The sequence below is a fragment of the Zonotrichia albicollis genome, chromosome 25, assembly GCF_047830755.1.
Source record: "Zonotrichia albicollis isolate bZonAlb1 chromosome 25, bZonAlb1.hap1, whole genome shotgun sequence".
Classification (NCBI taxonomy): Eukaryota; Metazoa; Chordata; class Aves; order Passeriformes; family Passerellidae; genus Zonotrichia; species Zonotrichia albicollis.
Genome location: NC_133843.1, coordinates 319,386 through 346,248, shown reverse-complemented (window position 1 = coordinate 346,248; position 26,863 = coordinate 319,386). Strand labels below are relative to the sequence as shown.

The following is a 26,863-nucleotide window of genomic DNA, read 5'->3' as shown; positions in this document are numbered from 1 at the left end:
TAAGGTTTTTACAGAAAGGGTGATGAAGTTTTTTACAGAAAGGGGATAAAGTTCTGGAATGGCTGCCTGGGGAGGGGATGCAGTCCCCATCCCTGGGTGTGTTTAACAAAGCCTGGATGGGGCACTGGGTGCCAGGGGTGAGTTGAGGGGTTGGGTCAATGGTCTTGAAGGGCTCTTCCAATCTGGGGATTGTGAGAATTTGAGGGAATTTTGTGAATTTCGGGGGAATTTTTGGAATTCCCAGGAGCCAGGGAGGTGCTGGAGTCACCACTGGGTGCCAGGGTTGAGTTGAGAGTTGGACTTGATGGTCTTGAAGGCCTCTTCCAACCTGGAATTCTGTGAATTCTATGGATTTTGTGATTCTGAGAGTTCTGTGGATTCTGGAATTCTGTGGATTCTCTGGATTCTGTGAATTCTCTGATTCTGTAGATTCTGTGAATTCTGGGGATTCTGTGATTCTGTGAATTCATTCTGTGAATTCTGTGAGTTCTATGAATTCTCTGATTCTGTGAGTTCTATGATTCTGTGAATTCTGTGAGTTCTGTGCATTCTGTGGATTCTGTGCATTCTGTGATTCTGTGAATTCTCTGATTCTATGAATTCTGTGAGTTCCATGAACTCAGTGGCTCCTGCTGGCCGTGCTGCGTGTCCCTGCCCAGGGCTGTGCCCGGGATGCTCTGGGGAGCACCAGGTGCCCCTGCTGGCCCTGGGGTCCCCGTCCCCCCTCCTGGCATGGGGACATTCCTGGGCCCTGACTTCAAAGGCTGTTGGTGGATAACAGAGCCCGGCAGCCTTGGCAACCCTGGCACGGCCCTGGCACAGCTGCTGCCCCTTGGCCTCCCTGCTGTGGGGCGGGAGCACAGGAGCCCTGCCCTGCCCTCTGGGGCTGCAGCCTGGGGGTGAATCTCAGCATAAATGTAGGATTTTTGGGGGCAAATGCAGGATTTTTAGGGTTAATCTATGGGGCTGCAGCTTTGGGGTCACCCCTGCTCTGGGGCTGCAGCTTTGGGGTCACCCCTGCTCTGGGGCTGCAGCTTTTGGGGGTGAAATGTAGGATTTTGGGGTGAATCTCTGTGAGGAATTGCAGCTTTTTGGGGTGACCCGCTGCTCTGGGGGCTGCAGCTTTTGGGGGTGAATCTCAGCATAAATGTAGGATTTTTGGGGGGAAATGCAGGATTTTTAGGGTTAATCTATGGGGCTGCAGCTTTTCGGGGGTCAATCTCTGCAAGGAATTGCAGGGTTTTTTTTGGGTGAATTTCTGGGGGGAAGTTTAGGATTTTTGGGGCGAATCTTTCAGGGGAATTGCAGCTTTTTGGCATGAATCTGGGGGGAATTTCAGGGGTTTTTGGGGTGAATCTCTGCGAGGAATTGCAGAATTTTGGGGTGAATTTCTGGGGGAAATTTAGGTTTTTTGGGGGTGAATCTCTCAGGGGAATTGCAGGATTTTTGGAGTGAATTTTTGGGAGGAAATGCAGGGGTGTTTTGGCTGAATTTTTGAGGGAAATGCAGGGTTTTTTTGTGTGAATCTTTACCCTGGGGTGCTGCAAATGTATTGGGTGACCCCTTGATCTATGACACTGCAGATTTTTGGGGTGAATCTCTGTGGGTGCAGCTTTTTTGGGGGAGAAATTTCTGCAGGGTGGGCTGGAGGCTTTTTGGGGGGAAATCTCTTCCCTGAGGTTCTGCACCTTTTTTGGGGCAATCTCTGCCCTAGAGGGAGGAGGGTCTGCAGCATTGTTGGGGTGAGGGTCCAGCTGCTGCCATGCCAGGCAGGAGCAGGGCTGGGCCCTTTTCCTGAGCAGGATTTCCCCTGTTCTGATCCAGCTGTTTTTCCCTGTTTTGTTTTTCTTTCCATGCGCTGCCCCGTCCCTGGTGGATTGTGGATTATTCATTAGGTAAGAACATCATTGCTCTTCTCTTTGGGATGGAAAGTGGGGCAGGAAAAGCCACACGAGGGTGGTTTGTGTGGTTCCTGAGGCTGTGAGATGGATTTCCCTGTTCCTTGGGCAGGATAAAACCCCTCTGTCCTCATTACAGGGACGTGGATATAAAACATTCCCTGGCCAAGGGAATCTCAGGGATGCTGAGGATGGAGTCCCTGTGCTGGAAAGGGAGGTGTGAACTCCCTGGCAATTCCCTCCAGGAAAACAAACCCCACGTGGCTCTGGATTTATGGAGCCTGCTCCAAATCCTCAGGGTCACTTGGTCAAGTGGGGTGAATTGGGAGGGCTTTGCCCAGGGCTGTGACAGTTAATTAACTCCAGCTTCCCTGGGAAACCCGAGCTGCCCCGCAGCCTCTGGAGGGCTGGCAAGCAGCTGGGAAGCACAGGGTGCTCCCAGAAAAGGCTTTGGTGGCATTGGTGGCGTTTTAACAGCACTGAAAGCAGCTCTGGCCTTTATTTTTTACTCGATTTTTTAATGCTGTATGATGGTTTCCTCAGTTACTCTTCAGTTATTCTTTAGGTTATTCCTCGGTTTATTCCTTAGATTATTTCTCAGTTGTTCCTTAGGTCATTCCTTAGGTTATTCCTCAGGGTGATCCTCAGGTTATTCCTCACTTATTCCTTAGATTATTCCTTAAGTTATTCCTCAGTTGTTCCTGAGGTTATTCCTGAGTTTATTCCTCGGTTATCCCTCAGGGTCAGGGAAAATGGGATGCCCAACAGGACTAACTGAGGATGAGGGATTTTGGGAATCCCAGCCCACAATTCTTGTGAGGAAGGGGATGAGGGGCTGCAGCCCTGGATCACAGCAGGATCCCATTGTCCTGGGAATGCAGGAAAATTCAGGATCCATTATCCTGGGAATGCTGGATCCTCAGGGGGCAGGAGGAGGCAGAGCTGCAGGATTGCTGCTGGGATCAGGAGGGATGGGATGAGCAGGCTCGCTTTGGGGAGGGATGCAGGATGCTGCTTTGGGGAGGGATGATGGGGAGGGATGCAGGATGCTGTTTTGGGGAGGGATGCAGGATGCTGTTTTGGGTCTCCATGGAACAATTCCGAGGGAATTTGCTCTGGAGGTAAATCCTGGGGAGGGAGGCAGCTGCCCTACATGGGACTCTGGCAGTGGCAATTCTCCAGAGGGGAAGGGAATGAATTTTAATGGGATCTTGAAAGAGTTTAAATTTTCATGTTCCCGTCAATTATTCAGGGCGGCGGAAAAGCGACTTTAAAGCAGCAAAAAGGAAAAGGAGAGGCCGGTGGGATTCCTGGGGGGAGCTGGCATTTGGGGACACTGCAGGGAAATGGGGACGCTGGAGAGGCTCTGCTGCTGGGGAGGGGGGATTTGGGAAGCTGGGATGCTCTGCCTGGGGTGGGCTAAGGGGCTGGGTCTGTGCTGGGAATGTGGGCTCAGAATTGCCAGTGGGAGCTGATCCTGTCCAGTTTTGGCATCACTGGATCCGTGCCAGCAGCAGGAGGGATTTGGGGTGTCTGTGCTGGAATGGTGGGGACAGGGATGGATCCTGGCCTGGGACATCATTCCCAGCTCCTGCCCTGGGAAGGGTTTGTAGGGATCCTGGAGCCCACCCGTGCCCGTGGCCCAGCCTTTCCTCTGCCCAGGCTGGCTCGTGTCCCCATCCTGTCCCCATGTGTGTGCAGGGCTGTCCCTGTGTCCCCAGCCTGTTCCCATCTGTGTGCAGGGCTGTCCCCATGTTCCCATCTGTGTGCAGGGCTGTCCCCGTGTCCCCATCTGTGTGCAGGGCTGTCCCTGTGTCCCCATGTCCCCATCATGTCCCCATCTGTGTGCAGGGCTGTCCCCATGTCCCCATCTGTGTGCAGGGCTGTCCCCATGTCCCCAGCCTGTCCCCATCAGTGTGCAGGGCTGTCCCTGTGTCTCCATGTCCCCATCTGTGTGCAGGGCTGTCCCCGTGTCCCCATCCTGTCCCCATCTGTGTGCAGGGCTGTCCCCATGTCCCCATCTGTGTGCAGGGCTGTCCCTGTGTTCCCATCTGTGTGCAGGGCTGTCCCCGTGTCCCCAGCCTGTCCCCATCTGTGTGCAGGGCTGTCCCTGTGTCCCCATGTCCCCATCTGTGTGCAGGGCTGTCCCCATGTCCCCATCTGTGTGCAGGGCTGTCCCTGTGTCTCCATGTCCCCATCTGTGTGCAGGGCTCTCCCCGTGTCTCCATGTCCCCATGTGTGTGCAGGGCTGTCCCTGTGTCCTCATGTGTGTGCAGGGCTGTCCCCGTGTCCCCATCTGTGTGCAGGGCTGTCCCCGTGTCCCCAGCCTGTCCCCATCTGTGCACAGGCTGTCCCGGCAGGCTGCTGTGGCCTTGCCTCCCTGCGTGGGTGCCCCAGCCGTGCTCGGGGGGCTCGGCAGCACAAGCAGGGCTTTGATTGCTCTGCTGGGAGCTGCCAGCCCTGGCTGCGTGCCCAGGGAGCAGCGCCAGCCTCCAACACAGGCGCCCTTTGTGCTGGGGACAGGGACGCCCCAGAGGAGCCCCACGGTTCTGCTGCTGGCCCCCTTGTGCCGCTCCCACCAAAATCAGGGGCTGCAGCTCCTCCTCTGAGCCACCATCATGTGCCCCACCCGGGGCTGGTGACAGGCATGGGGTCCCAGCAAAGGGGACAACAGATGGGGACACAGGGACAGGCGCAGCCCTGCACACAGATGGGGACATGATGGGGACATGGGGACACAGGGACAGCCACAGCCCTGCACACAGATGGAGACATGGGGACACAGGGACAGGCGCAGCCCTGCACACAGATGGGGACATGATGGGGACATGGGGACACAGGGACAGCCCTGCACACAGATGGGGACATGATGGGGACATGGGGACACAGGGACAGCCACAGCCCTGCACACAGATGGGGACATGGGGACACAGGGACAGGCACAGCCCTGCACACAGATGGGGACATGGGGACACAGGGACAGCCCTGCACACAGATGGGGACATGGGGACACAGGCACAGCCCTGCACACAGATGGGGACATGATGGGGACATGGGGACACAGGGACAGGCACAGCCCTGCACACAGATGGTGACACTTCTGGTGGGGTTTGGGATGCAGGGAGCTGCTCCCTGGATTTCTGTCTGTAATTCCCCCCCAGACCCCTCAGCAGGGCTGGGCACAGCTCAGCCCCATGGAGGGGATGGATCCAGAGCTGGGGACAGCAGGGTGGCTCTGCTCTGCTCCCTGAGGGAGGGGGGATCAAACCCAGCGCTGGTGGGGAGAACTGTGGAGAGATCCGTGCCATAAACTGGGAATTGTGGTGGTTTCATGGAGAGCAGTGGGGATCCATGCCATAAATTGGGAATTGTGGTGGTTTCGTGGGGAGCAGTGGGGATCCATGCCACAAATTGGGAATTCTGGTGGTTTCACGGGGATCTGTGCCACAGATTGGCAGTCCTGGTAGTTTCGTGGGGATCCGTGGGAGTTCAGCCCAGGAGCAAAGAGGTGATTATGGAGCAGGTGGGAGGTCACACCTGGCCTGGGAAACCTGTGCAGCACAGGGAGAGATTGGCCCTGGGTGCCACGGGGCCTTGGAAGGGCTTGGATCCCATCCAGACCCACAAACCCTGAATCCTGCCGGGGTTTGGGGGTCCCTGCTCTGTTCCCTGCCAGGACCTGCCTGCTCTGAGAGCTTGGATCAGCCCTGGGAGCCAAGGAGAAACCCAGGGATGGGCCAGGGATGCCTGGAGCTGCTGGAGTGTCCCCGGCTGTGGGGAAGGAGCTCTGGGAGCTTCTGGTGTGTCCCAAGCTTTGGGAAGGAGCTCCTGGCACGTCCTGTGCCTGTTTTCCCCCTCTGGAAGCCTGGAGGGTGCCAGGGCCTGAGCTCTGAGCCCATTTCACGGCTCATTTGGCCCTGCTGAGGCAGGAAAGTGGGATTTAGGCGGAGTTTTTCCAGCCTAATCTGCCGGGATGGTTTCAGATCCCTCAGCCTGCCGCCAGCCCCGGCTGAACAAACTTTCCCCAAACGTTTGTGCAGCACAGGCTCTGCCTCGAGGGGTTGTTTTTTCCCCTTGTCCCGCTCCTTCCGAGTGCTTTTGGTGCTGGTGGCAGAGAGGGGAAACCTCAAATCCTCCCGAAGCAATTACAGCTAATGAGACGCTTCCGACACATCTGGTTCCAATCCTGGCAGCCTTTCGGGGACTTGCAGAGCTGGGGAAGGGAGGAAGGTGGGGCAGAGCCGGCCTCTTCCTCTCCCTCTGTCCTGATGGGGCTCTGGGGCTGCCCCTGAGCTTCCATCCCTGCTCTGGGGCTGCTCCTTCTGTCCCATCCTGGCTCTGGGGATGCCCCTGAGCTCCCTGGGATGCTCCTGAGCTCCCATCCCATCTCCCAGTCCCAAAACCTCGTCTCCCAATCCCACAATCCCAGCTCTGCAGGGAGGCAGGGTCAGAGTTTGGTGCTGATGTGCTCTAACGTGCCTAATTAGTCTGTAATTAACAAAAGTGTGCCCTGGACTTCAAAAAATTCCTCAGTTCCTTGGCAAGCTGGAGGAAAGATCTCTGAGGGATTGCAAGGTGAAATTGCTGGAGCTGTTTGTGCCTGTCCTGGCTTTCCCAGCCCCTTGTGCTGGCTCTGGCTATTCCCAGCTGCCCAATCCCATCCCTGCAAGGAGCAGCTTCCCCTCCTGGGATAGCTGGCACAGTCAGCCCTGCCCTGCCCTGCCCTGCCCGTGCTTGGGTTAAATCCAATCCAGATCCTCCTTTCAGCTGGGATCCGTGCGGGCTTTGCCCAGCGCAGCGTGCCCGGCTGAGCTTTGCCCCTGTCTGGGTTAAAGCCCGGCGGTGACTCAGGAGCAGCCCCGGGAGCTGGCGGCTTGGCCAGGCCACACGTGGCTGCCAGCGGTGCCAGTGACTCACAGGACGGGCAGGGAAGGGCTGGGTGCCACAGGGGATGGCCCAGCACCATCCTGCCCTGCCCCGCTCCCCGTGCCCGGGGTGGTTGGGATGGTGTTCATGGGGGTTTTGGATTGGGGAAGAGATGAGGGTCTGACTCCATGCTTCAAAGGCTTGATTTATTATTTTATGGCATATATCACATTGAAACTATACTAAAAGAATAGAAGAAAATGTTTCAGAATGCTAGCTAAGCTAAGAATAAGAATAGCAAAGAATGATAACAACGCTTCTGTCTCTGACAGAGAGCCCGAGCCAGCTGACTGTGATTGCCCATCAATTACAAACATCCAACATGGGCTAATCACAGATGCACCTGTTGCATCCCACAGCAGCAGCAAACCATTGTTTGCATTTTGTTGCTGAGGCCTCTCAGCTTCCCAGCAGGAAAAATCCCAAAGAAAGGATTTTCCATAAAAGTTGTCTGTGACAGGAAACTTCCCCCTGACCTTGGCACGGAGCCTCCCGCCCTCCTGCTTTCGGGTTTGGATTTATTTAACCTGGGCCAAAACAAACTTCCCTGCCTCTCCTCGATGCTCAGAGATGCCCCACAGAGCTGCAGCTCCAGCAAGGGGAAAATCAGAAATCTGGGGGAGTTCTGGAGGGGGTGGAAGGAGAGGCAGGCTGGGCTCAATGGCACTTTTGTTCTGGAAATCAGAGGGGATGTGGGAGCCCTGCTGGGCTGGGGAGGGGTCTGGATGGGAATTGTGTGGGAAGGGGCTGGAGTGTCTGTCTGGAGCTGTGGCTGAGCACAGGAATTGTCTGGAATCATCCTTAGCTTGTGGCTCCATGGGGTCAAGTGTCCAGTGTGGCTGAGGGGTCGCTGAAGGACAAGGGGTCGTGGAGAGGGCAGGAATTGTCTGGAAAGGGGCTGGAGTGTCCATCTGCAGCTCTGGGTGGATTTGGCTGAGCACAGGAATGGTCTGGAGTCTCCAGGAGTCATCCTTGGCTTGTGGCTCCATGGGGTCAAGTGTCCAGTCTGGCTCATGGTGAAGTGTCCAGTGTGGCTGAGGGGTCTCTGAAGGACAGGGGGCCGTGGAGAGGGCAGGAATTGTGTGGGATGGGGCTGGAGTGTCCATCTGCAGCTCTGGGTCAATGTGGCCGAGCACAGGAATGGTCTGGTGTCCCCATGGTGACCCTCAGCTCATGGTCAATGTCCAGCGTAGCCAAGGGCACCCAAGGCCCTTTTAACCCTTGTGGGACCACGTTCCCCACCCTGCAGCAGCCCCAGCAGCTCTCCCAGAGCCCCCTGACCCTTTTCCCCATTTCCCCCTCTCTCCACGTGTTCTGAGGGCAGGTTTGGGGTTTGTCCCTCCTGTCCCCTCCCATCCCCTTCTGTCCCCTCCCAGTGCTCAGAGCTGCTGTTCCCATTCCCTGGGGGAATTCTGGAGCTCCTGGCCAGGCAGCTCCATCATTTCCCTGCCCTGATTTCCCTGGATCCTGGTGAGGAACATTCCCAGTTGTCCACACTAGGAGGTGGCACTGTCACTTTGTCACCAGCCCCGAGCCCTGGCGCCACCACAGCCCGGGGGGACGTGGCTGGGGAAGGCTGGGAATGCCCAGGAGTAATGGGGCTGTGTCCCTGGCACTGCTCCTGCCTGCTGGCCTTGGGCACGTGTCACCTGTGCCGTGTCATTGTCCCCTGTCACCTGTCCCGTGTCATTGGCCCGTGTCATTGTCCCCTGTCACCTGTGCCGTGTCATTGTCCCGTGTCATTGTCCCGTGTCACCTGTCCCGGGCACATCCGGGCTGCCGTCAGGGGTGTGGTGGTGTGCCAGGGGACACCAGGGAGTGCCAGGGGTGGTGGCAGCAGCTCCTGTGCCAGGCACAGCTCCTGGAGCGTGGCTCTGATGTGGCACCGGGCACTGTGCCACTGTCCCCAGGGTGGCAGTCAGAGCTGACACCCCCCAGCAAACAGGAATGTCCCCAAAACCACAGCAGCCAGCCCTGCTGTGTCCCCTCCCTGTCCCTCTGCTGTCCCCTGGGGCAGTTCCCTGTCAGGGTTAATGTCCCCAAAATCCCTGCTGTCCCCTCTCTGTCCCCTGGTGTCCCCTGGTGACAGTTCCTCCCTGGCAGGTGGCAGAGGGGGCTTGGGGAGGAGCAAAGCTTGGGGGCTGCTCCTGATTTTCCTGCTTCTAACCTGATTTCTTCTCTCCTTTTTCTCCTCCTCTGCTTTCTAAAGAACATAGGAAGCTTCTGGCCGGTAAGTGGTGGGGCTAAAAAATAAAAACCCAAAATTGCCATTTTCTCCATCCACCATCAGCCTGGCTGGCCTAGTCCCTGTCATCCTCATCCCTCAGGATGTCCTGGAGCAATGGGAGCTCCTCACCTCTGCTTGCCTCATCTTCCTCTCCATCCTCACCTAGTGATTCCCTCATCTTCCTCTCCATCCTCACCTAGTGATTCCCTCATCTTCCTCTCCATCCTCAGCCTCTCACCTCCACCAGCAGCCTGGGAGGGTGGGCACTGGGGCAAACTGGGAGCACTGGGTGGGATTGGGCATTGCTGAGATCCAGGGAATTCCTGTCCTGCTCCTGGCTGAGCTGGGGAGCTCCAGGTGTGCAGGAATTCCTTGGGAAATTTCAGGGAAAAGGAAAGAGTGGCAGGGATGGGTTTAAGCTGGAGGAGAGATGTATTTTATTTATTCTATAGAAAAAATAGAATACATTTTAACAGTGAGGGTGGTAAATGCTGGCACTGGTGCCCAGAGGAGCTGGCACGTCCCTGGAAGTGCCCAGGGCCAGGTTGGACAAGGTTTGGGTGCCAGAGGAGCTGAGGAGAAGGGGTTGAACCAGGAGTGCCCCAAATTTAGGGTTGGAGCTGCTCCTCTTCCCTTCTCTGCTCACCCCAGGACTTTTGGGCTCACTGCCAGCCCAAAGCAGCTTTTTGGGGTGATGTCAGGAGGGACAAAGCTGTGCCAGCTCAGCTGCCCCTCGCTGCCAGAGGAGCTGAGGGGATTGATCGGCCCCAGCTGTGGAGGGAGCTGATAAAGCCGGATTTCCTCGCTGATCCCGAGGGATGCGCTGGGAATGAGCCCCGCTGCCAGGGGGGACACGGGGACACCGAACTTGGGGACATTGAACCCGGGGAGGAGCACAGGGACGTTTCCCGAGCCCACAGCATCCTCTGCTGGCGGCTGCTTCCCGATCCCCGCGGATCCCGGGAATCCCGGGTCCTTCCCGTGCCATTCCCGGTGCCAGCGATGCCACAGCGGTGGGAGCGGGGCAGCAGCCGGGGCTGGCTGTCCCGAGCCGGGGCTGGCTGCTCATGGCTCTCCGGAGCCGCTGGAAAAGGAGCTGGAGTGCTGGGAATGCCGTGCTGTGCCCCGTGCAGCCCCTCTGGGTGCGATGGGCAAGGGCTGGAAGGGTCCGGTGTGTCCTCTGTGTGTCCCCCTGGTTGTCCCCTCCTCGGTGCGGGTCTGTGGAGCCGCTCCGGGCTCTGCCCCGCTCCTTCTGGAGCTCCTGGCGGCGGGACAGGCTCGGGAAGGGCAGGAGAGGCTCGGTAAGGGCGGCAGGTGGCGGTGCGAGCCCGCGGAGCAGCGCAGCTTCCCCTCCGGGCGGCGCCGGGCTCCGCTGCCGGAGCATCGCGGGGGGACGGGGGACAGCATCGGGGCTGTCACTGCTCTGCTCTGTCCCGGCTTCTGCTGGGGACAGGGGACAGCATCGGGGCTGTCACGGTCACTGCTCTGTCCCTGCTTCTGTTGGGGACAGGGGACAGCACCTGGGGTGTCACGGTCACTGCTCTGTCCCGGCTTCTGCTGGGGACAGGGGACAGCATCGGGGCTGTCACCGTCACTGCTCTGTCCCGGCTCCTGTTGGGGACAGGGGACAGCATCGGGGCTGTCACGGTCACTGCTCTGTCCCGGCTTCTGTTGGGGACAGGGGACAGCATCGGGGCTGTCACGGTCTCTGCTCTGCTCTGTCCTGGCTGCGGTGGCGCAGTGTTGGATCTGCTTGGACAAAGTTCTTCAGTAGGGTAAAAATCCTCTTTTTCAGAGGCAGCGCTTACCCAGCACTCCAGGATGGGCAGCATTTATTAGGAATGCGTTTTGGGAATGTTTCATGGGGAAAATCCCATTTTTCTGAAGAGGCAGCACTTATCCATCTCTCCGGGAGGGGCAGCGTTTATTGGGAATGTTTCATGGGGAAAAAACCCTTTTTTTGAAGAGGCAGCGCTTACCCAGCACTGCGGGAGTGGCAGCGTTTATTGGGAGCGCGCCTTGGGAATGTTTCCTGGGAATGGTGTGAATTACAATCCCCGCACACGCCAGCCCCGCTCCCTCCTCTCCCGCCGAGAGCCTCTAAAAGATCTTTATTCCCCTAAAAGCTCTTTATTCCTTTAAAAGCTCTTTATTCCTTTAAAAGCTCTCTATTTCCAGGCGCTGCTCAGCGGGGAGTCAAGCTGGGTCCTGCCAAGTGTTAAATGAAATAATTAAAATCCCCGCTTTCCCCCCCTTTCCCCGCTCCTCTCTCCGGTAATTAGCCGGGAATAACTGCGGGCGGGGATGGGGAAAGGGAGAAGGAGCGAGCGCCTTTCGCAGGCTCCCTCCTCCTCCTCCTGCTCCTGCTCCTGCCTCGGGGAGGAAGCACGGAGCGCTCGGCAGGCTCTGGGCGCTGCCAGATAAATCCCAATTAGCTCCCTGCCAAACAGGATTAGCGGGAAGGCGGCCAGGTGGGGAATCAGCCTGGCAACAGCGGGAGCCGCGCCTCGGAGGGCGTGACTGACAGCTGTCAATCATCCTCCCGAGCAGCAGATCGGGGTTTTGGGAGCTGGGAGGAACGGGAGGGAATTTAAGCTCAAGCTCAGGCTGCTGCTCCCATGGAGCAGCATATATATTCTATTATATATATAATATATAATATATAATATATAATATATAATATTATATAGCTATATATTCTATATATATCTATAGTATATATTATAGATATATATAGAATATATATTATAGATAATATATATTATAGATACATATTACTATGTATATATAACATTATAATATTATTATAATATCTATTATAATATTACAATAATATAATATAATATTATATATAATATTATATATCTATAATATTATATATATTATATAGAATATATAATATTCTATATATTCTATTCTATATAGAATATATATAATGTATATTCCTGGCAGCTTAGGAATATATAGAATATATCTTCTATTATATATATAGATAAATATAGAATCTATATATCTATATTTCAGGAATTTTGGGATAACCCCTCCCTGCTGTCCCCAGCCCCCCCTGTCACCCTCCTGTCACACTCTGGCCTGGCTGTGACACCTGGATTGGCTCTCTCAGCTGCCCATTTGGGAGCCAAAGGTGACTTTTACACTTTTTTCTTTTTTTTTTGCTTTTATGGCCTCTTTTTGCTTCTATGCCTACTTTGACTTTTATGGCCATTTAGGCTTTTATGGCCATTTTGGATTTTTTTCTTTTTTGCCTTTTTGCTCTTTTTATTTTTTTACTTTCTGGCCTTTTTTGCTCGGCCATCTCTTGCTGGGTTCTCCTTCCCGGCCGAGGTGACAGGCCAGGAACACACCTGGCTGGCCGAGGGAGCAGGTGACACTGTCCTGTCCCTGCTGCCAGTGTCACCAGAGAGGTGGCAGCTGGGTGGCTCTGGGGACAGGGACACTGATGGACCCCAAGGTGACCCCACTGGGGTCAGAGCAGGGCAAAGGGACCCTGAGAGTGTCACATCCCATCCCAAATCCCACAGGGACACAGTGTTTGGGTTTCCCAGGAGCATGAGGAGCCAGCGTGTCCCTGCTGGGGCTGGGGACACAAAAGCTGCCCCTGAAAGTGGCCCCGCGGGGGACAGGGAGGGACGGGGCTGATTTGCATGTGAAAGCAGCTCGGGGAGGAGGCAAAGCTGGGCTCCCTCTGGGAATTGTTCACAGCCAAGGCTGAGCCCTACCCTGGCCTGCTGGGCTGGCTCTGGAGCCCTGCCCTGGGGCTGTGGAGGGGACAGAGAGGTGACAGCAGGGCAGCAATTGGGCACCTGTGGCACAGGAAGGGTGGAGGGGCTGGGACGGGAAGGATGGAAGGGGAGAACATGGGAAGGATGCAGGAGAAGGCACTGGAAGGATGCAGGAACAGCAGAAGGATGCAGGAGCTGGGATGGGAAGGACTGGGGAGCTGGGACAGGAATGGTGGAGGAACTGGGATGGGAAGGATGCAGGAATAGCAGAAGGATGCAGGGAGCGAGGCAGGTTTAAAGAGGAGCAATCTCCTGGATGTGACTTGCTTTTTTCCCCCTTTTTTCTCTGATTTTTTTTCTTGGATTTGCGCCTCAGGATGCTCCCAGCCCTCGGAGAGGAGCAGGGGGGTTTGTGGGGTGGCTGGGGGGCAATTTGTGTCCATCCCACAGGGAGCTCCTGCAGGGGGACCACCCAGTGTCCCCACGTGTCCCCGTGGGAGGGAGGGTTCTTTAATCTCTGTGTTCCTCAGGCTGCAGGTGCATTGCCAAGGTGAGGAGGGAAGGATTCTTGGGAGGGCTGGGAGCAGAGCCTGCCCCTGGCGAAGGGTTTTGTCCCGAGCGGTTCCTTTTGGGAGGAGCGGGGAGCAGGAATTCAGTGGGGAGCAGGAATTGTGAGCAGCCCCCAGAGCTGCCCCGATGGAGCCGCAGCCCCCAGGCCCGCAGAGGGAGAGGGGAAGGGAATGTTTGTGTTCTGCCATCCTGGCAGAGCCCCCACCCGAGGCAGGGCAGGGCAGGGCGAGCTCCTGGGTTTGTGCTGGGGCAGCAGCGATCCCTGCCCATTGTTGGACCTTCACCTTCCTCTGGCTTCCCCGCAGCCCTGCTGGTGGCACCGTCCCCATCCGAGAGGGACGCAGGAACAGCCCGCAGGGTGGGAGTACTTCCATCCATCCCTGCTCCTTTCTCCCGGCTGGTGTTGGGGAGCCTGTGCCGGTAACACCCCAAAAACAATAACCGGGTTTTCTCCTGCTGCTCTGCCGTCCCCGGGGTCTCTCGGGGGGCGATGCCGGCAGAGGTGCGGGCAGCCGGAGGGGCTGAGCCCCCTCCCGCCCATCGCACCCCTCCGTGCTGATCCCGGGGGTCCTGGGGAGGGTCCCCCGCCCCTCCCTCGCCGTGCCCGGGTGGGGAGCGGCTCCTGCGCGCCCCCCGCCGCCCCCGCCCTTTGTGCGCGCCGCGCCCCTGCGCCCCCGCGCCCCTTTGTTGGCTCGCCGGGGTCGGGCCGAGGGGCGGGCGGAGGGAGGGAGAGGAGGGTGGGGAGGGAAGGAGGGAGGGATGCGGGGCGGGGGCAGCTCCGGGCTCGCTCCGCGCTGCCGCTCCCTTGTCTGATGCTGCGCGGCCCCTTCCCCGCGCGGGGGGCGCACGGAGACCACCGGGAATAGGATCCACCTCCCACCCACCCATCCCACCCACCCATCCCTCCCTCGCAGCCGCTCCATGCCGCCGAGCCGCGCTCCGCCCGGGAGGCACCGGCATGTCCGAGCGGCGCCAGGCGGGCACTGAGCCGGGCCGAGCCGAGCCGAACCGAGCCGGGCCCGCGCCCGCCGGGCCGAGCCTCGGCTGGGTCCTGGAGAGCCGGGCTGGCCTGGGGAGGCAGCGGGGATGGAGCTGAGAGGAGCCTCGGAGGGAGAGAGGGAGCGTCTGCCTTGGGCTGAGCGCGGTGCGGCTGAGCCGCAGCCCTGAATCCTTGAGCTGTTCCCGAATCCTTGGGCTGTTCCCGAATCCTTGGGCTGATCCTGCAATCCTCGGGCTGCTCCCGAATCTTGGCTGCTCCCGGAATCCTTGGACTGATCCTGGAATTTTGAGCTTCTCCTGGAATCCTTGGGCTGAGCCCGAATCTTGGCTGCTCCTGGAATGCTTGGGCTGATCCTGGAATTGTGAGCTTGTCCCAGTATCCTTGGGCTGCTCCCGAATCTTGGCTGCTCCTGGAATTTTGGGTTTTCTGGGAATCCTTTGGGCTGCTCCTGGAAATTTGGCTGCTCCCAGAATTTTGGGTTTCTCCTGGAATTTTGGCTGCTCCTGGCTGTGAGGACCTGCGGAGGGTCAGAGGCTGCTGGACAGCGAGGGAGCTCTGTGTGCCCCGAGTGAGACTGGTGTGGATCTGAAAGGATATCCTGGGGGATCCCAGAGATTATCCTGAAGGATCTCAGAGGATATACCGGAGAATCTGAGAGGTTATCGTGGAGGATCTCAGCAGTTATCCTTGAGGATCCTAGAAGATATCCCAGAGGATCTCAGCAGTTATCCCAGAAGATACAGCAGAGGATCTGAGAGGTTATCCTGGAGGATCCCAAAAGATTATCCCAGAGGATCTCAGAGGTTATCCTGGAGGATCTCAGCCGTTATCCCAGAGAATATTCCCAAGCCTGGGAGCGCTCCTGTGCTGGCACTGTCCCTGTCCCAGCTCTGCTCCTGCTGTCACATCCCCACCGTTCCCACCCCGGCGTGTCCTTGTCCTGCTGGGCTCAGCCGCGGGTTTGGAGCCCTCGGCGCCAGGATTCTGGTTTGCTTTCCGGTCATTTTGGTTTGCTTTCTGGGCGTTTTGGTTTCCTTTCTGTGGGCACCCATGGATTGACACCTCGGGGCTGGCTGAGTGTCCCTGTGCCGCCGGAGCTGTCCCCAAGCTGTCCCCAAGGCCACGCCTCTGCCATGGCACCGCCGGGCACAGAGTCCTGAAGGTGCCCCCACCCTGCTGCCAGCCGAGATGGGAACCTCTGGGAAAACCTAAACTGCCAAAAGCACGCGGGGGCAAGGACAGGGATCCCCGAGAGCCTGGGGGTCCCAGCATGACAGCGTGCCAGTACCCCATGGCGCCGGGGGCCCTGGAGCGGGACCGGCTCTACCAGCACAAGGTGTCCCTGGTGGTGAGGTATTTCATGATCCCCTGCAACATCTGCCTCATCCTGCTGGCCACCTCCACGCTGGGATTCGCCGTGCTGCTCTTCCTCAATAACTGTAGGTGTCCCTGAGCGGGCAGGATGGATCCAGGGGCCACCAGGCTGGGCTCCTCCCGGAGCTCCTGGCTGCCCTGGGGACAGTTCTGGCATTGGGGCTGCCCTGGGGACAATCCTGGATTGGGGCTGCCCTGGGGACAATCCCGGCGTTGGGGCTGCCCTGGGGACAATCCCGGCATTGGGGCTGCCCTGGGGACAATCCCGGCATTGGGGCTGCCCTGGGGACAATTCTGGATTGGGGCTTCCCTGGGGACAATCCCGGCGTTGGGGCTGCCCTGGGGACAATCCCGGCATTGGGGCTGCCCTGGGGACAATTCTGGATTGGGGCTTCCCTGGGGACAATCCCGGCGTTGGGGCTGCCCTGGGGACAATCCTGGATTGGGGCTGCCCTGGGGACAATCCCGGCATTAGGGCTTCCCTGGGGACAATCCTGGATTGGGGCTGCCTTGGGGACAATTCTGGATTGGGGCTGCCCTGGGGACAATCCTGGCATTGGGGCTGCCTTGGGGACAATCCGGGTGTTAGAGCTGCCCTGGGGACAATCCTGGATTGGGGCTGCCTTGGGGACAATCCTGGATTGGGGCTGCCCTGGGGACAATTCTGGGATTGGGGCTGCCCTGGGGACAATCCCGGCGTTAGGGCTGCCCTGGGGACAATTCTGGGATTGGGGCTGCCCTGGGGACAATTCTGGGATTGGGGCTGCCCTGGGGACAATCCCGGCGTTAGGGCTGCCCTGGGGACAATTCTGGGATTGGGGCTGCCTTGGGGACAATCCTGGATTGCAGCTCCCTGTCCCACTTTTCCCTGGCAGGGAAGAGGGAGCAGAGCTGTGAAGGCGGCTCTGCGTGGGCCAGGACAGCTCCCACCTGCTGCTGCTGCTGCTGCTGCTGCTCCTGGCAGCTCCATCCCTAATCCGGGTGGGGATCCAGGGGATGTGAGGATTTGGGAAGGGCTGATGATGATCCAGGGGATGTGAGGGTTTGGGAAGGGCTGGTGATGACTGGGAGATGTGAGGATCTGGAAGGGCTGGTGCAAATGATGATCTGAGGGTTGTGAGAATTTGGGAAGGGCTGGTGATGACTGGGAGATGTGAGGATTTGGAAAGGCTGGTGCAAGTGATGATTGTGGGATGTGAGGATTTGGAAAGGGCAGGAGATGATCCAGGGGAGGGCAGGGTTTATAAAAGGGCTGTGATGATCCAGGGGATGTGAGGATTTGGAAGGGCTGGTGCAGGTGATGATTGTGGGATGTGAATATTTGGAAAGAGCTGGTGATGATCTGGGAAATGTGAGGATTTGGGAAGGGCTGGAGATGTGAGGATTTGGAAGGGCTGGTGTAAATGATGACTGTGGGATGTGAGGATCTGGAAGGGCAGGAGATGATGCAGGGGGCTGCAGCATTCCTGCTCTGGGCTGAGCTGCTGGGTGCGTGCCCAGGTGTGTGTGTGGGGTGATCCACAGCAGGATTGGCCCCAGGGCCCCCAGGAGATGGGGTAGGACAGGCTGGGGCAGGTCCAGCCCTGCCGGGACTGGGGGCTGCTCCCAGGGATGCTCCCCTGGTACCTGGGGCTGCCCCAGACTGGCTTTGGGGGAGCCAGACCTGCTCATGGAGGGGCAAACACCATCCCAAGGAATCCATGACAGCTCCATCAGAACCTGGGGCTGCCCCAAACTGGCTTTGGGGGATCCTGGCACCTCCTGGGAGCCAAACCTGCTCAAGGAGGGGTAAACACCATCCCAAAAATGGCTCGGGGCAGGGTTGTGCCTGAGGAACCCATGACAGCTCCATCAGTACCTGGGGCTATCCCAAACTGGGTTTGGAATGCTGCCTCCCCTTCCTGCTGTTCCCTCCTGCTTCCAGGAGCTCCTGGGAGCCAGATCTCCTCAAGGAGGGGTGAAACTCCATCCCAAAAAGGGCTGGGGCAGGATTGTGCCCGGGGAACCCATGACAGCTCCCTGGTTTTTGTTTCCTTGCAGACAAACCCAACAGTTACTTCACGCAGACGCCGCCGCCACCACGGGATGGTGAGTGCAGAGTGTCCCCAGTGTCCCCAGAGCCCTGGGGCTGAGTGTGTGAGTGCAGAGTGTCCCCAAAGCCCTGAAACCCCTGGGGCCGAGTGTCCCCAAACCCCTGGGGCTGAGTGCCGAGTGTCCCCCAACCTCTCAGTGCTCCCGTTTCCCAGGGATTTTTTTGGGATGCAGGATTTGTGTGAGGAAGGAAAGCAGGCGCCTCTCAGTGCTCCCTTTTCCCAGGGGTTTTCCTGGGAATTCAGGATTTTGGTGAGCAGGGAATGCAGGAGCCCCTCGGTGCTCTTTTTTCCCAGATATTTTCCTGGCTGGAAGCAGGGAAGGGCTGCAAAAGGGGAATTTCTGCAGCCTTGCATTTTCTCCCACCTTTCCTCTGGTTTCACAGAGAACTTTGGGTTTGGGGTTTTTTTGGTTTTTTTTTTTTTTTTCTTTGTGAGGTTCTTATCAGCTTCAGGAGCTGCTGGATGCAGGGCAGGCAAGCCCAGGCTGAGATAAAACCATCACAGGAGCTTTGTTCCCTTTCTAAAACCAGGCTTAAACCCCCTGCCTTTGCTGGCAGCTCTTCCCCCACCTCCACGTGCACAGATAAGAGCCCAGCAAACAGAAAACAGCAGCCAATTAATAACCTGCTTGTTGCTTTTTTTTATTATTATTATTATTTTTTCCCTCATTTTTGCCTCCCCTGCTGGGGGTGGGGGAGAAAAGGATGTGAGATAAAATGTGATTAATCTATAATTGGCCCGGGGAAAGGCATCTCGAGCAAAAAATAAACCCCCACGTGGGTGGAACTCCTTGCTCAGGGCTCCAAAACATGAACAGCCCGGCCCAGGCAGATGCCAGACCTCCAAAAGATCCCACAGGAGATGGAGAAGGGCCCGTTCTGGGGGTGCCAGGGTGTAGGAGGGGTTTGGGGGTCAGGGGACACAGGGAGGGGATGGGTTTGTGCTGGCTGTGTGCCTGGGGTGGGTTTGGTGTGGTTTGGGACAGGGTTTGGGCTGGGAGAATGCTGGGATTTGGATGAGGTTTGCTCAGGAGCTGGGGGATAAAGGGTTGGATGAACCTGGGGGTTTGGGGAGGTCCCTTCCCCTCCCAAAGCTGGGCAGGGTCATTGTCCAGCCTAACAAAGCCAGAGCTCGGGTTTGGGGTGCAGGAAGGGGCTCCTCCTCGCTCCCCACCCTGGGTGATGTGATGAATATTTGAATATCGATGAATGGAGCTGAATATTTGAATATTGATAGGGTGGGGCTGAATATTTGAATATTGATGCGCACGGCTGAATATCTGAATATTGGTAGGGTGAGACTGAATATTTGAATATTGATTGGGTGGGGCTGAATATTTGAATATTGATTGGGCGGGGCTGAATATTTGAATATTGATGATCAGGACTGGGCTGGGGGACAGGAGCACCAGCCCAGCTGCTCTCCATGGCAAGGGGCACCTCACCCAGCCCAAATTAATTAATGCTCACCCCAAATTAATGCCCTTCCCGAATTAATTAATGCCCAGCCCTTCCATTTCTACTGCCCCTTTTGGGCACAAGTTTTTTTTTTTACCAATATAAGGTTTTTTTTGAGCACAGTAAATTTAACAGATTAAACAGGTTAAAACAACATATTCCATTATGTGAGTAAACTGCAAACTAAATAATTTAAACCATTCATTCAGATGAATGGGAATAATCCCATTCTCCACTTGAATCTGAAATAGATTTGTACTTTAAATTAAGAATTAACTCTGTGTCTCAGGGCATGGCCATGGCCAAGCCAGCCCCAGCTCCATTCCCACTCCCCATTCCCTTCCCTCAGGATGAACCCCACAATTCCCATCCCCTGGAATTCTTACACCTCATCTGCATTTTAAAAAACCCCAAAGGGAGGGAAAGAGCAGCTCTGGGAAGTGCAGGAGAGACTCAGACTCTTCAGAAAATGATGAATCCCTTTAGATACCACTGGGAGAGGAGGAGAATCCTTTTCCTTTTGATTTCCCAGGATTTATGGGATTTATCTCGTGCTGGGGCAGGAGAGGAGGAGAATCCCTTTCCTTTTGATTTCCTGGGATTTATCTCTGGGTTTGCAGCTCCTGAATCTCCAGGCAGTCAAAGGCAGACGCCTGGGAATTGAAGTGTAAATGAGGAGTTTGATTTTAGGCTTCCTCCTTTCCCTTTTATGTAGGTCAGGCTCTGGTTCTGACGTGTGGGGGGCGCTGGGGGGGAATTGGGGGGCACTGGGGCAGGGAACGCCTCAAGGAATGGATGGAGCTGTACCAGGGAAGGGGGAAATTGGATTTTAGGGAAAGGTTTGGGGTCCCCTGTGTGTGTGTCCCTGTGCCCCTCATGTGTTCCCATGTCCTTATGTGTGTGTCCCTGTGCCTGCAGGGTGACGGGAGGTGCTCTGTGTGTCCCTGTGCCCCCTGTGTGTGTGTCCCCATGCCCGTGTGTGTGTCCCTGTACCCATGGGATGTCCCTGTGCCCACAGGATGCCAGGGGATGCTCTGTGTGTTGGGGGCCGTGTGCAAGCGCAGCCCCTCGGAGCCGGGCCAGGCCTCATGTGTGTGCAGGAAGGATCCCTGTGTGTCCCCGTGCCCATTGGGATGTCCCTGTGCCCATGTGTGTGTCCCTGTGCCCATGTGTGTGTCCCTGTGCCCATGTGTGTGTCCCTGTGCCCTCAGGGTGCTGGGGGATGCTCTGCGGGTTCAGGGCCGTGTGCGAGCGCAGCCCCTCGGAGCCGGGCCAGGCCTTGTGCGTGTGCAGGAAGGGTCCCTGTGCCCCCTGTGTGTGTGTCCCCGTGCCCATTGGGATGTCCCCGTGCCCATTGGGATGTCCCCATGCCCATTGGGATGTCCCTGTGCCCTCAGGGTGCCGGGGGATGCTCTGTGGGTTCGGGGCCGTGTGCGAGCGCAGCCCCTCGGAGCCGGGCCAGGCCTCGTGCGTGTGCAGGAAGGGTCCCTGTGCCCCCGTGGTGGCCCCGGTGTGCGGCTCCGACCACTCCACCTACAGCAACGAGTGCGAGCTGGACAGGGCCCAGTGCAACCAGCAGAGGAGGATCAAGGTGGTCAGCAAGGGACCCTGCGGTGAGTGAGGGGCCCTGGCTGTCCCCAGGGCGGGCAGGGACACCTTGGGGTGTGGCTGGAGGGATGGGCACAGGGCTGGGGGCATCAGAGCCGCTTTGGGTGTCAGGAGAGTGTGGTAGGGAGGAGAAATGGTGGGGAAATGGTGGAGAAATGGTGGGGAAATGGTGGAGAAATGGTGGGGAAATGATGGAGAAATGATGGCCACGGGCTGGGCCTGGGACACCAAAGGCTGGGAAGGGAAGCTGAGGAATCACCAGCTCTGCTTTGGGGGCCAGCAAACTGTGATCAGGAGGAAAAGTGATGGAAAATTATCCATTGCTGCTGGATTGGGGCATTTAGAGGGATGGATTTGGGGGATATTGGGATATATTTGGGTTATTCCACAAGAGGAACAGAACATCCTGTGCCGTGCCCTCACCTGTTCCATGCTCTCACCCGTTCCATGCCCTCACCGTGTCCCCTCCCGTGTCCCCCAGGCTCCAAGGACCCCTGTGCCGAGGTGACGTGCAGCTTTGGCAGCACGTGTGTCCCCTCCCCTGACGGCCAGGGCGCCAAGTGCGTGTGCCCCTCGTCGTGCAGCGGCGTCCCCGAGAGCCCCGTGTGCGGCAGCGACGGCCGCGACTACCGCAGCCAGTGCCACCTCAACAAGCACGCCTGCGACAAGCAGGAGAACGTCTTCAAGAAGTTCGATGGCCCCTGTGGTGAGCAGGGGTTCCAATGTCTCGGGGAGGAGGGGGTTAAAAAATGTGCCCACCTGGGGTGGGGGTGTTGGGGGAAGGAGAGATGGGAGAGCAGAGGAGGAGGAGGGTGGAGGGTCAGGGGGTAGGAAAGGGGTGGTTTGGGCAGGGAAAGGTCAGTTTGGACAGGAGAAGGTCACTCTGGGCAGTGAAAGGTCACTGTGGACAGCAAAAGGTCACTCTGGTGACAGCTGCTGAGCCAAGAACCAGGCAGTGCCTCCTTCCCTCGGGTGTTTGTGCTCCAGCCCTGCTGACTCCAGCACCGGGGTCAGCTCCTCCTGCTGCTGCCCTGGCCCTGCTTTGGGCAGGGAAATGCTGCTGCTGCTGCTGCTGCCCGGCTTCCCAAAGAGATCCTGGAGCCGGAGCATTCCAAACAGCTCCTGGAATCAGAATATCCTGGAATTAGAGCATCCTGGACAACTTCTGGAATTAGAGCATCCTGGAGTTGCAGCATCCCAAAAGCAGCTCAGGATGGGGGAAAAGTCAGAGTTTATCCCAGTGCTGTTCCCTTTGGAAATGGGCTCACTAAGGACTGAGTCCTTAGGAGTACAAAGGAAGATTTGGGGGCTCTTGGGGAAGGAGCAGAGCCTGGGACACCCCGGTTTGGGCAGGGAGTGACTCCCCGGAGCACAAAGGAAGATTTGGGGGCTCTTGGGGCTGTATCGGGAGGGAGCAGAGCCTGGGAAGCCGCGGTTTGCGCAGGGTTTGGGCAGGGAGTGACCGGTCCAGAGGGCAGGCAGTGACCCCGCCTCCCGCCCGTGCCAGACCCGTGCCAGGCCGTGCCGAGCGAGCCGGGCCGCGTGTGCCGCGTGAACCCGCGGACGCGGCGGGCGGAGCTGCTGCCCCGGCCCGAGGGCTGTCCCCCGGGCAGGGACCCCGTGTGCGGCGACGACGGCGTCACCTACGAGAGCGAGTGCGCCATGGCCCGCTCGGGCGCCATCCGCGGCATGGACATCCAGAAGGTGCGCTCGGGGCAGTGCCAGCCGCAGGGTGAGTGCCCGCCCTCCTCATCCTCCTCCTCAGAGCATCCCTGGGTGCCCAATGGGGCTGCCTAGAACAGAGGCTAGAGGCTGTATTCTTTTTAAAATAGTAGCAGTTCTTTGCTAAATGTATTCATATGTTCTTTTGAATTTAGTTTTTAAATTATCAATATTAAAATATATATTGATATAGATTATATTATTAGGTTACTATTAGGTTATTATTAGATTAAATTAGGTACTTCATATAATATATAATTAAATATAGAAAAATACAATGGTATTATAATATATAAATAAAAGAACCTATAAATACACATTATACAATGCATTAATTATATATTATAATATAATATATTAATCAAATATATAGAAATATATATAGAAATAATAATATTAAAAAATAGAAATAAAAATATATATGGTATATTATATATTATATATTATATATTATATATTATATATTATATATTATATATTATATATTATATATTATATATTATATATTATATTATATAATACATTATATAGATGCACATAATAAATATAATATATATAACATATATTTAATATAATGCATAATTGTATAATGTATAATTATTATGCATAGTTATATATATTATGTATAATTGATATAATTTATCATAACACACTATATACTAATATAAAAGCCTAAACTTAAGGCTTTTATATTCATATAAGAAAAACATAAAAGTTTAAACTTAAAGCATCAGTACAGAACCTTAAAAGTATTGAAGAAACAATACTTAAGCATCAGTGCGGAACCTGAAAAATATATTAAAAAAATCAGTAGTGAACCTGAAAGCTATTTTTAAAACCCCCACTAACTGCCCCCGTGCCCTGTCGCGCAGACCAGTGCCCGGAGCCGTGCCGGCTGGGCGCCGTGTGCCTGAACCGGCGCGGGGCCGCGCGCTGCTCCTGCGAGCGCATCACCTGCGACGGCGCCTTCCGGCCCCTGTGCGCGCGCGACGGCCGCACCTACGGCAGCGACTGCCAGCGGCGCCGCGCCGAGTGCCTGCAGCAGCAGCACATCCCCACGCGCCACAGCGGGCCCTGCGGTGAGCGCCGCGCACGGGGATGGGGGAACGGGGAGGGGGGCACCAAGCTGGCCCATGGGCGTGGGGTCATGTGGGTGTGGTGGGCCCCGAGTTGTCCTGGAGACGTGGCATCATGTGGGGATGGTGGGCCCCAAGTTGTCGCACAGGGATCGTGGGCCCCAAGTTGTCCACTAGGGGTGGTGTCACGTAGGAGTGGTGGGCCCCCAGTTGTCTTGCAGGGATGATGGTCCCCAAGTTGTCCCACAGGGGTGGTGTCACGGAGGAGTGGTGGGCCCCCAGTTGTCTTGCAGGGATGATGGTCCCCAAGTGGTCCCACAGGGATCATGGGCCCCAAGTTGTCCACTAGGGGTGATGTCATGTGCAGATGATGGTCCCCAGATTGTCCTGTAGGGGTGGTGGGCCCCATGTTGTCCCATAGGGATGGTGGTCTCCAAGCTGTCCTGTAGGGTGTCAGACTCCAAGTTGTCCAATGGGGATGCTGTTCCCTCCTGTCCTATAGGAATGCTGGTCCCCAGATCATCCCACAGGGATGCTGTCCCATGGGGATGCTGATCCCCACCCCTGGCCCTTCCAGCCCTCTCCAGGCTGGGTGGCACGCTCAGGGCTGCAGTGGGTGCCCACTGAGCGGTCCCTGGGCTCAGCCTGGCCCGTCCCTGCCCGTGTTTCTGTCCTTCCAGCAGCCCTGCTGTGTGCACGTCTCCTGTCTCTGTGTGCTCTGTGACACTGGGGACACCCTTCTGTGTTTAAGCCACGCGTCTGTGACCTCCTGCTGGTTTCTGTTCCCCTCAATCCATGCCATCCATTGCTCCTCCCGGGGTAGTGCCAGTCTCCAAACTCCATCCATGCTCTCCCTTCCATGCCTGCCTGCCTCTCTCCACCAGGAGCCCTTCCCTCTGTGCCCTCTGTGCAGCTCTCACCGTGTCTTTGTCTCGTCTCTAGGAGAAGCTCCCCATGGACCTTTCTCAGGAGGATGGGGTAGGATGGGATCCTTAGGAGTGCCCAGGTGTGAGGTTCTCCCCCAGGAAGTGCAGGAGGTTGAAGCAGCCCCTGCACTCGTTTGGATGAGTTACAGGTTGTTCGTTCCAGCGCAGTTTGGGTTTCTCCCACCTCTGGAACTGCGTCCTGTTCTTTTAAGCTGATGTTTGATCAGGTATCAGCTGGGCTGAGCCTCCTGAAGTGCTTGGCAATCAGGATCCCACGCTGGGGATGTGTTTTGTTGGCTTTGTGCTCCTGCTGGAGGATTTCAAGGCTGCCAGACCCAGCTGCTGGAAAAGAATTTGTCAGGCTCCCAAAATCCCACTCAGAATAATCACAGCTGTTATTTTTAAGCCTCCATTTCTCTGTGTTCCTGGTGGGGGAATGGCTGGGAGTCAATCCCCCAGGTTTTCCCTGTGGGAAGGGCTGTGATCCCATCAGGGGGGATTTTTTGCAACCCTGGATAGGGGGTTGCATTCTAGAGGCTAGAATATTAATATGTTAATATTAACATATAGAACATTAATATGTTCTTTTAAATAGATTATTTAATATATCAATATAAAAAGAGATATTAATATAGATTATATTATTATAAATTATGCATTCTATATAATGCATAATATTATATATAGAAAAATATAATTGTATTATAATATATAAATATAAGAATATATAAATACATGTTATACAATATATTAATTATATTATATAATATGTTATATGAATCAAATTTATAGAACCTGGAAAATATTTTAAAAAAATCCACTGAAGCCTCCCCCTCCCCTGTGCCTCCTCGAGAGGCTGAAAATTCCCAAATTTCTGGGACGAGCAGGGAATTCACGCTGCCCTGAGCATCAGCCACGCATCATTTCCACCGTGTTCCGTGGAGAAGGGCCAGGAGCAGCAGGGTGAGCTCCTGGTGCACCTGCCATTCCTCCCTGCACCTCCCTCTCCTTGGTTCCAGCTCCCCTCCCTGCTGCCCAGGGCACATCTGCTTCCAGGAGCTGCATCCTGGTGGGACACGAGCAGAAAATGGGGGAGTGGATCAAACGCAGGGCTCTGCCTGCCATGCTGGGGCTGCAGAGTGCCTGTGACAGCCCCAGGCAGCCCTGGAGCCCAGCCCCAGGAGGTGTGAGCGGGTTTTTTTAGCCCTGTCAGCTCTGGAAAGGAGCAGGAGAAGCTCAGAGCTGTGGGAATGCGGAGCTGGGGAAGGGCTCGGCAGCGCTTTAACCCCTCTTTACCGAGCACCTGCCTGACAAACCCTGAGCTCTCCTGCCTTTTCCAGCAGCCAGGCCAGCGAGGCAAAGCCAAACAAAACCATCCAAGCCATTAAAAGGGAGGAAAGTGATTGGGAGAACAATTGGAAAATACATCTCACAGGAATTTCTATTTTGTAGCTAGCTGTTAAGAGCTCGCTTGTTTGTTTGTTTTCAGCTCCGGTCTTCATTCAAAAACAAGTTTTGCAATTTCAATTGGTAAAATAATTATTCTTGATAAGCATTCACCATCAAATTTCTTGGTTTGAATCCCTCTGGGTGCTGCAGCTGAGAAAGAAGGGATGGGGTGAGGCTGGTGTGGCCAGGAGTGAAGGAAAGAAGGAAGGTGTCTGTAGTTGCATCTGTCTTTTCCTCTCTCTGCTGTCCTCTCTTTCTCTCTCTCTCTTTCCTCTTTTGTCTGTGTCTTGTGTTTTACAGTGTTGCCTGTGTGGAGGAAGGAATTCTGTCCCGGCACCACCCTCCTGCTCCCTGCCCGGACACCTCAGCTGGGAGCTGCCCCTGCTCCGTGGCCCCTCTCACTGCTCCCACCTGGCTCTAGCTGGGCCTGAGAGCCCCCAGGATGGAGAGCTTGCCCTGGGCTCTGTCCCACCCCTGGCCCCAAACCCTGCTGGAGTGGAAATTGCTCTTGCCCGGTGCCCGCTGTGCCCTCCGGGCAAAGGAGAGTGGGAGCAGAGGTGGGTGCTGGGAGCCCCCCACTCCTCAGCCAGCCCCCCCCCCCAGGGCTGCTGCATCACCCTGGATGCTCCTGGTTGATTTTCCCTCTCCTTCTGCTCCCAAATGACCCCCTTGGCTTCCCCAGATCCTCCTGCCTGGAGCTGTGCCTGCCCAGGGCCGCCCCAGCTGTGCTGCCCCAGCTGTGCCACTCCAGCTGTGCCGTGTGTCCTGCTTGTCCCCTGCCCCAGCCCAGGGCTCCC

The 26,863-nt window shown here is 56.2% G+C and overlaps 1 protein-coding gene across 11 annotated transcripts in view; it reads left to right on the top strand.

Annotated features, from left to right (window-relative positions):
• AGRN (agrin) overlaps positions 1-26,863 on the top strand; it is a 68,867-nt gene that overhangs the window by 11,772 nt on the left and 30,232 nt on the right. For 6 of the 11 annotated variants that reach the window (XM_074558754.1, XM_074558759.1, XM_074558755.1 and 3 more), the window contains 6 exons: positions 9,034-9,054; positions 17,776-17,823; positions 20,683-20,898; positions 21,375-21,599; positions 22,401-22,625; positions 23,488-23,694. In XM_074558754.1, coding sequence (XP_074414855.1) covers positions 9,034-9,054; positions 17,776-17,823; positions 20,683-20,898; positions 21,375-21,599; positions 22,401-22,625; positions 23,488-23,694 — 942 coding nt within the window. Of the gene's footprint in view, positions 1-9,033; positions 9,055-14,111; positions 15,801-17,775; positions 17,824-20,682; positions 20,899-21,374; positions 21,600-22,400; positions 22,626-23,487; positions 23,695-26,863 lie in introns of those variants that run through there. The other 5 variants (XM_074558764.1, XM_074558756.1, XM_074558762.1 and 2 more) reach the window with 2 other exon arrangements.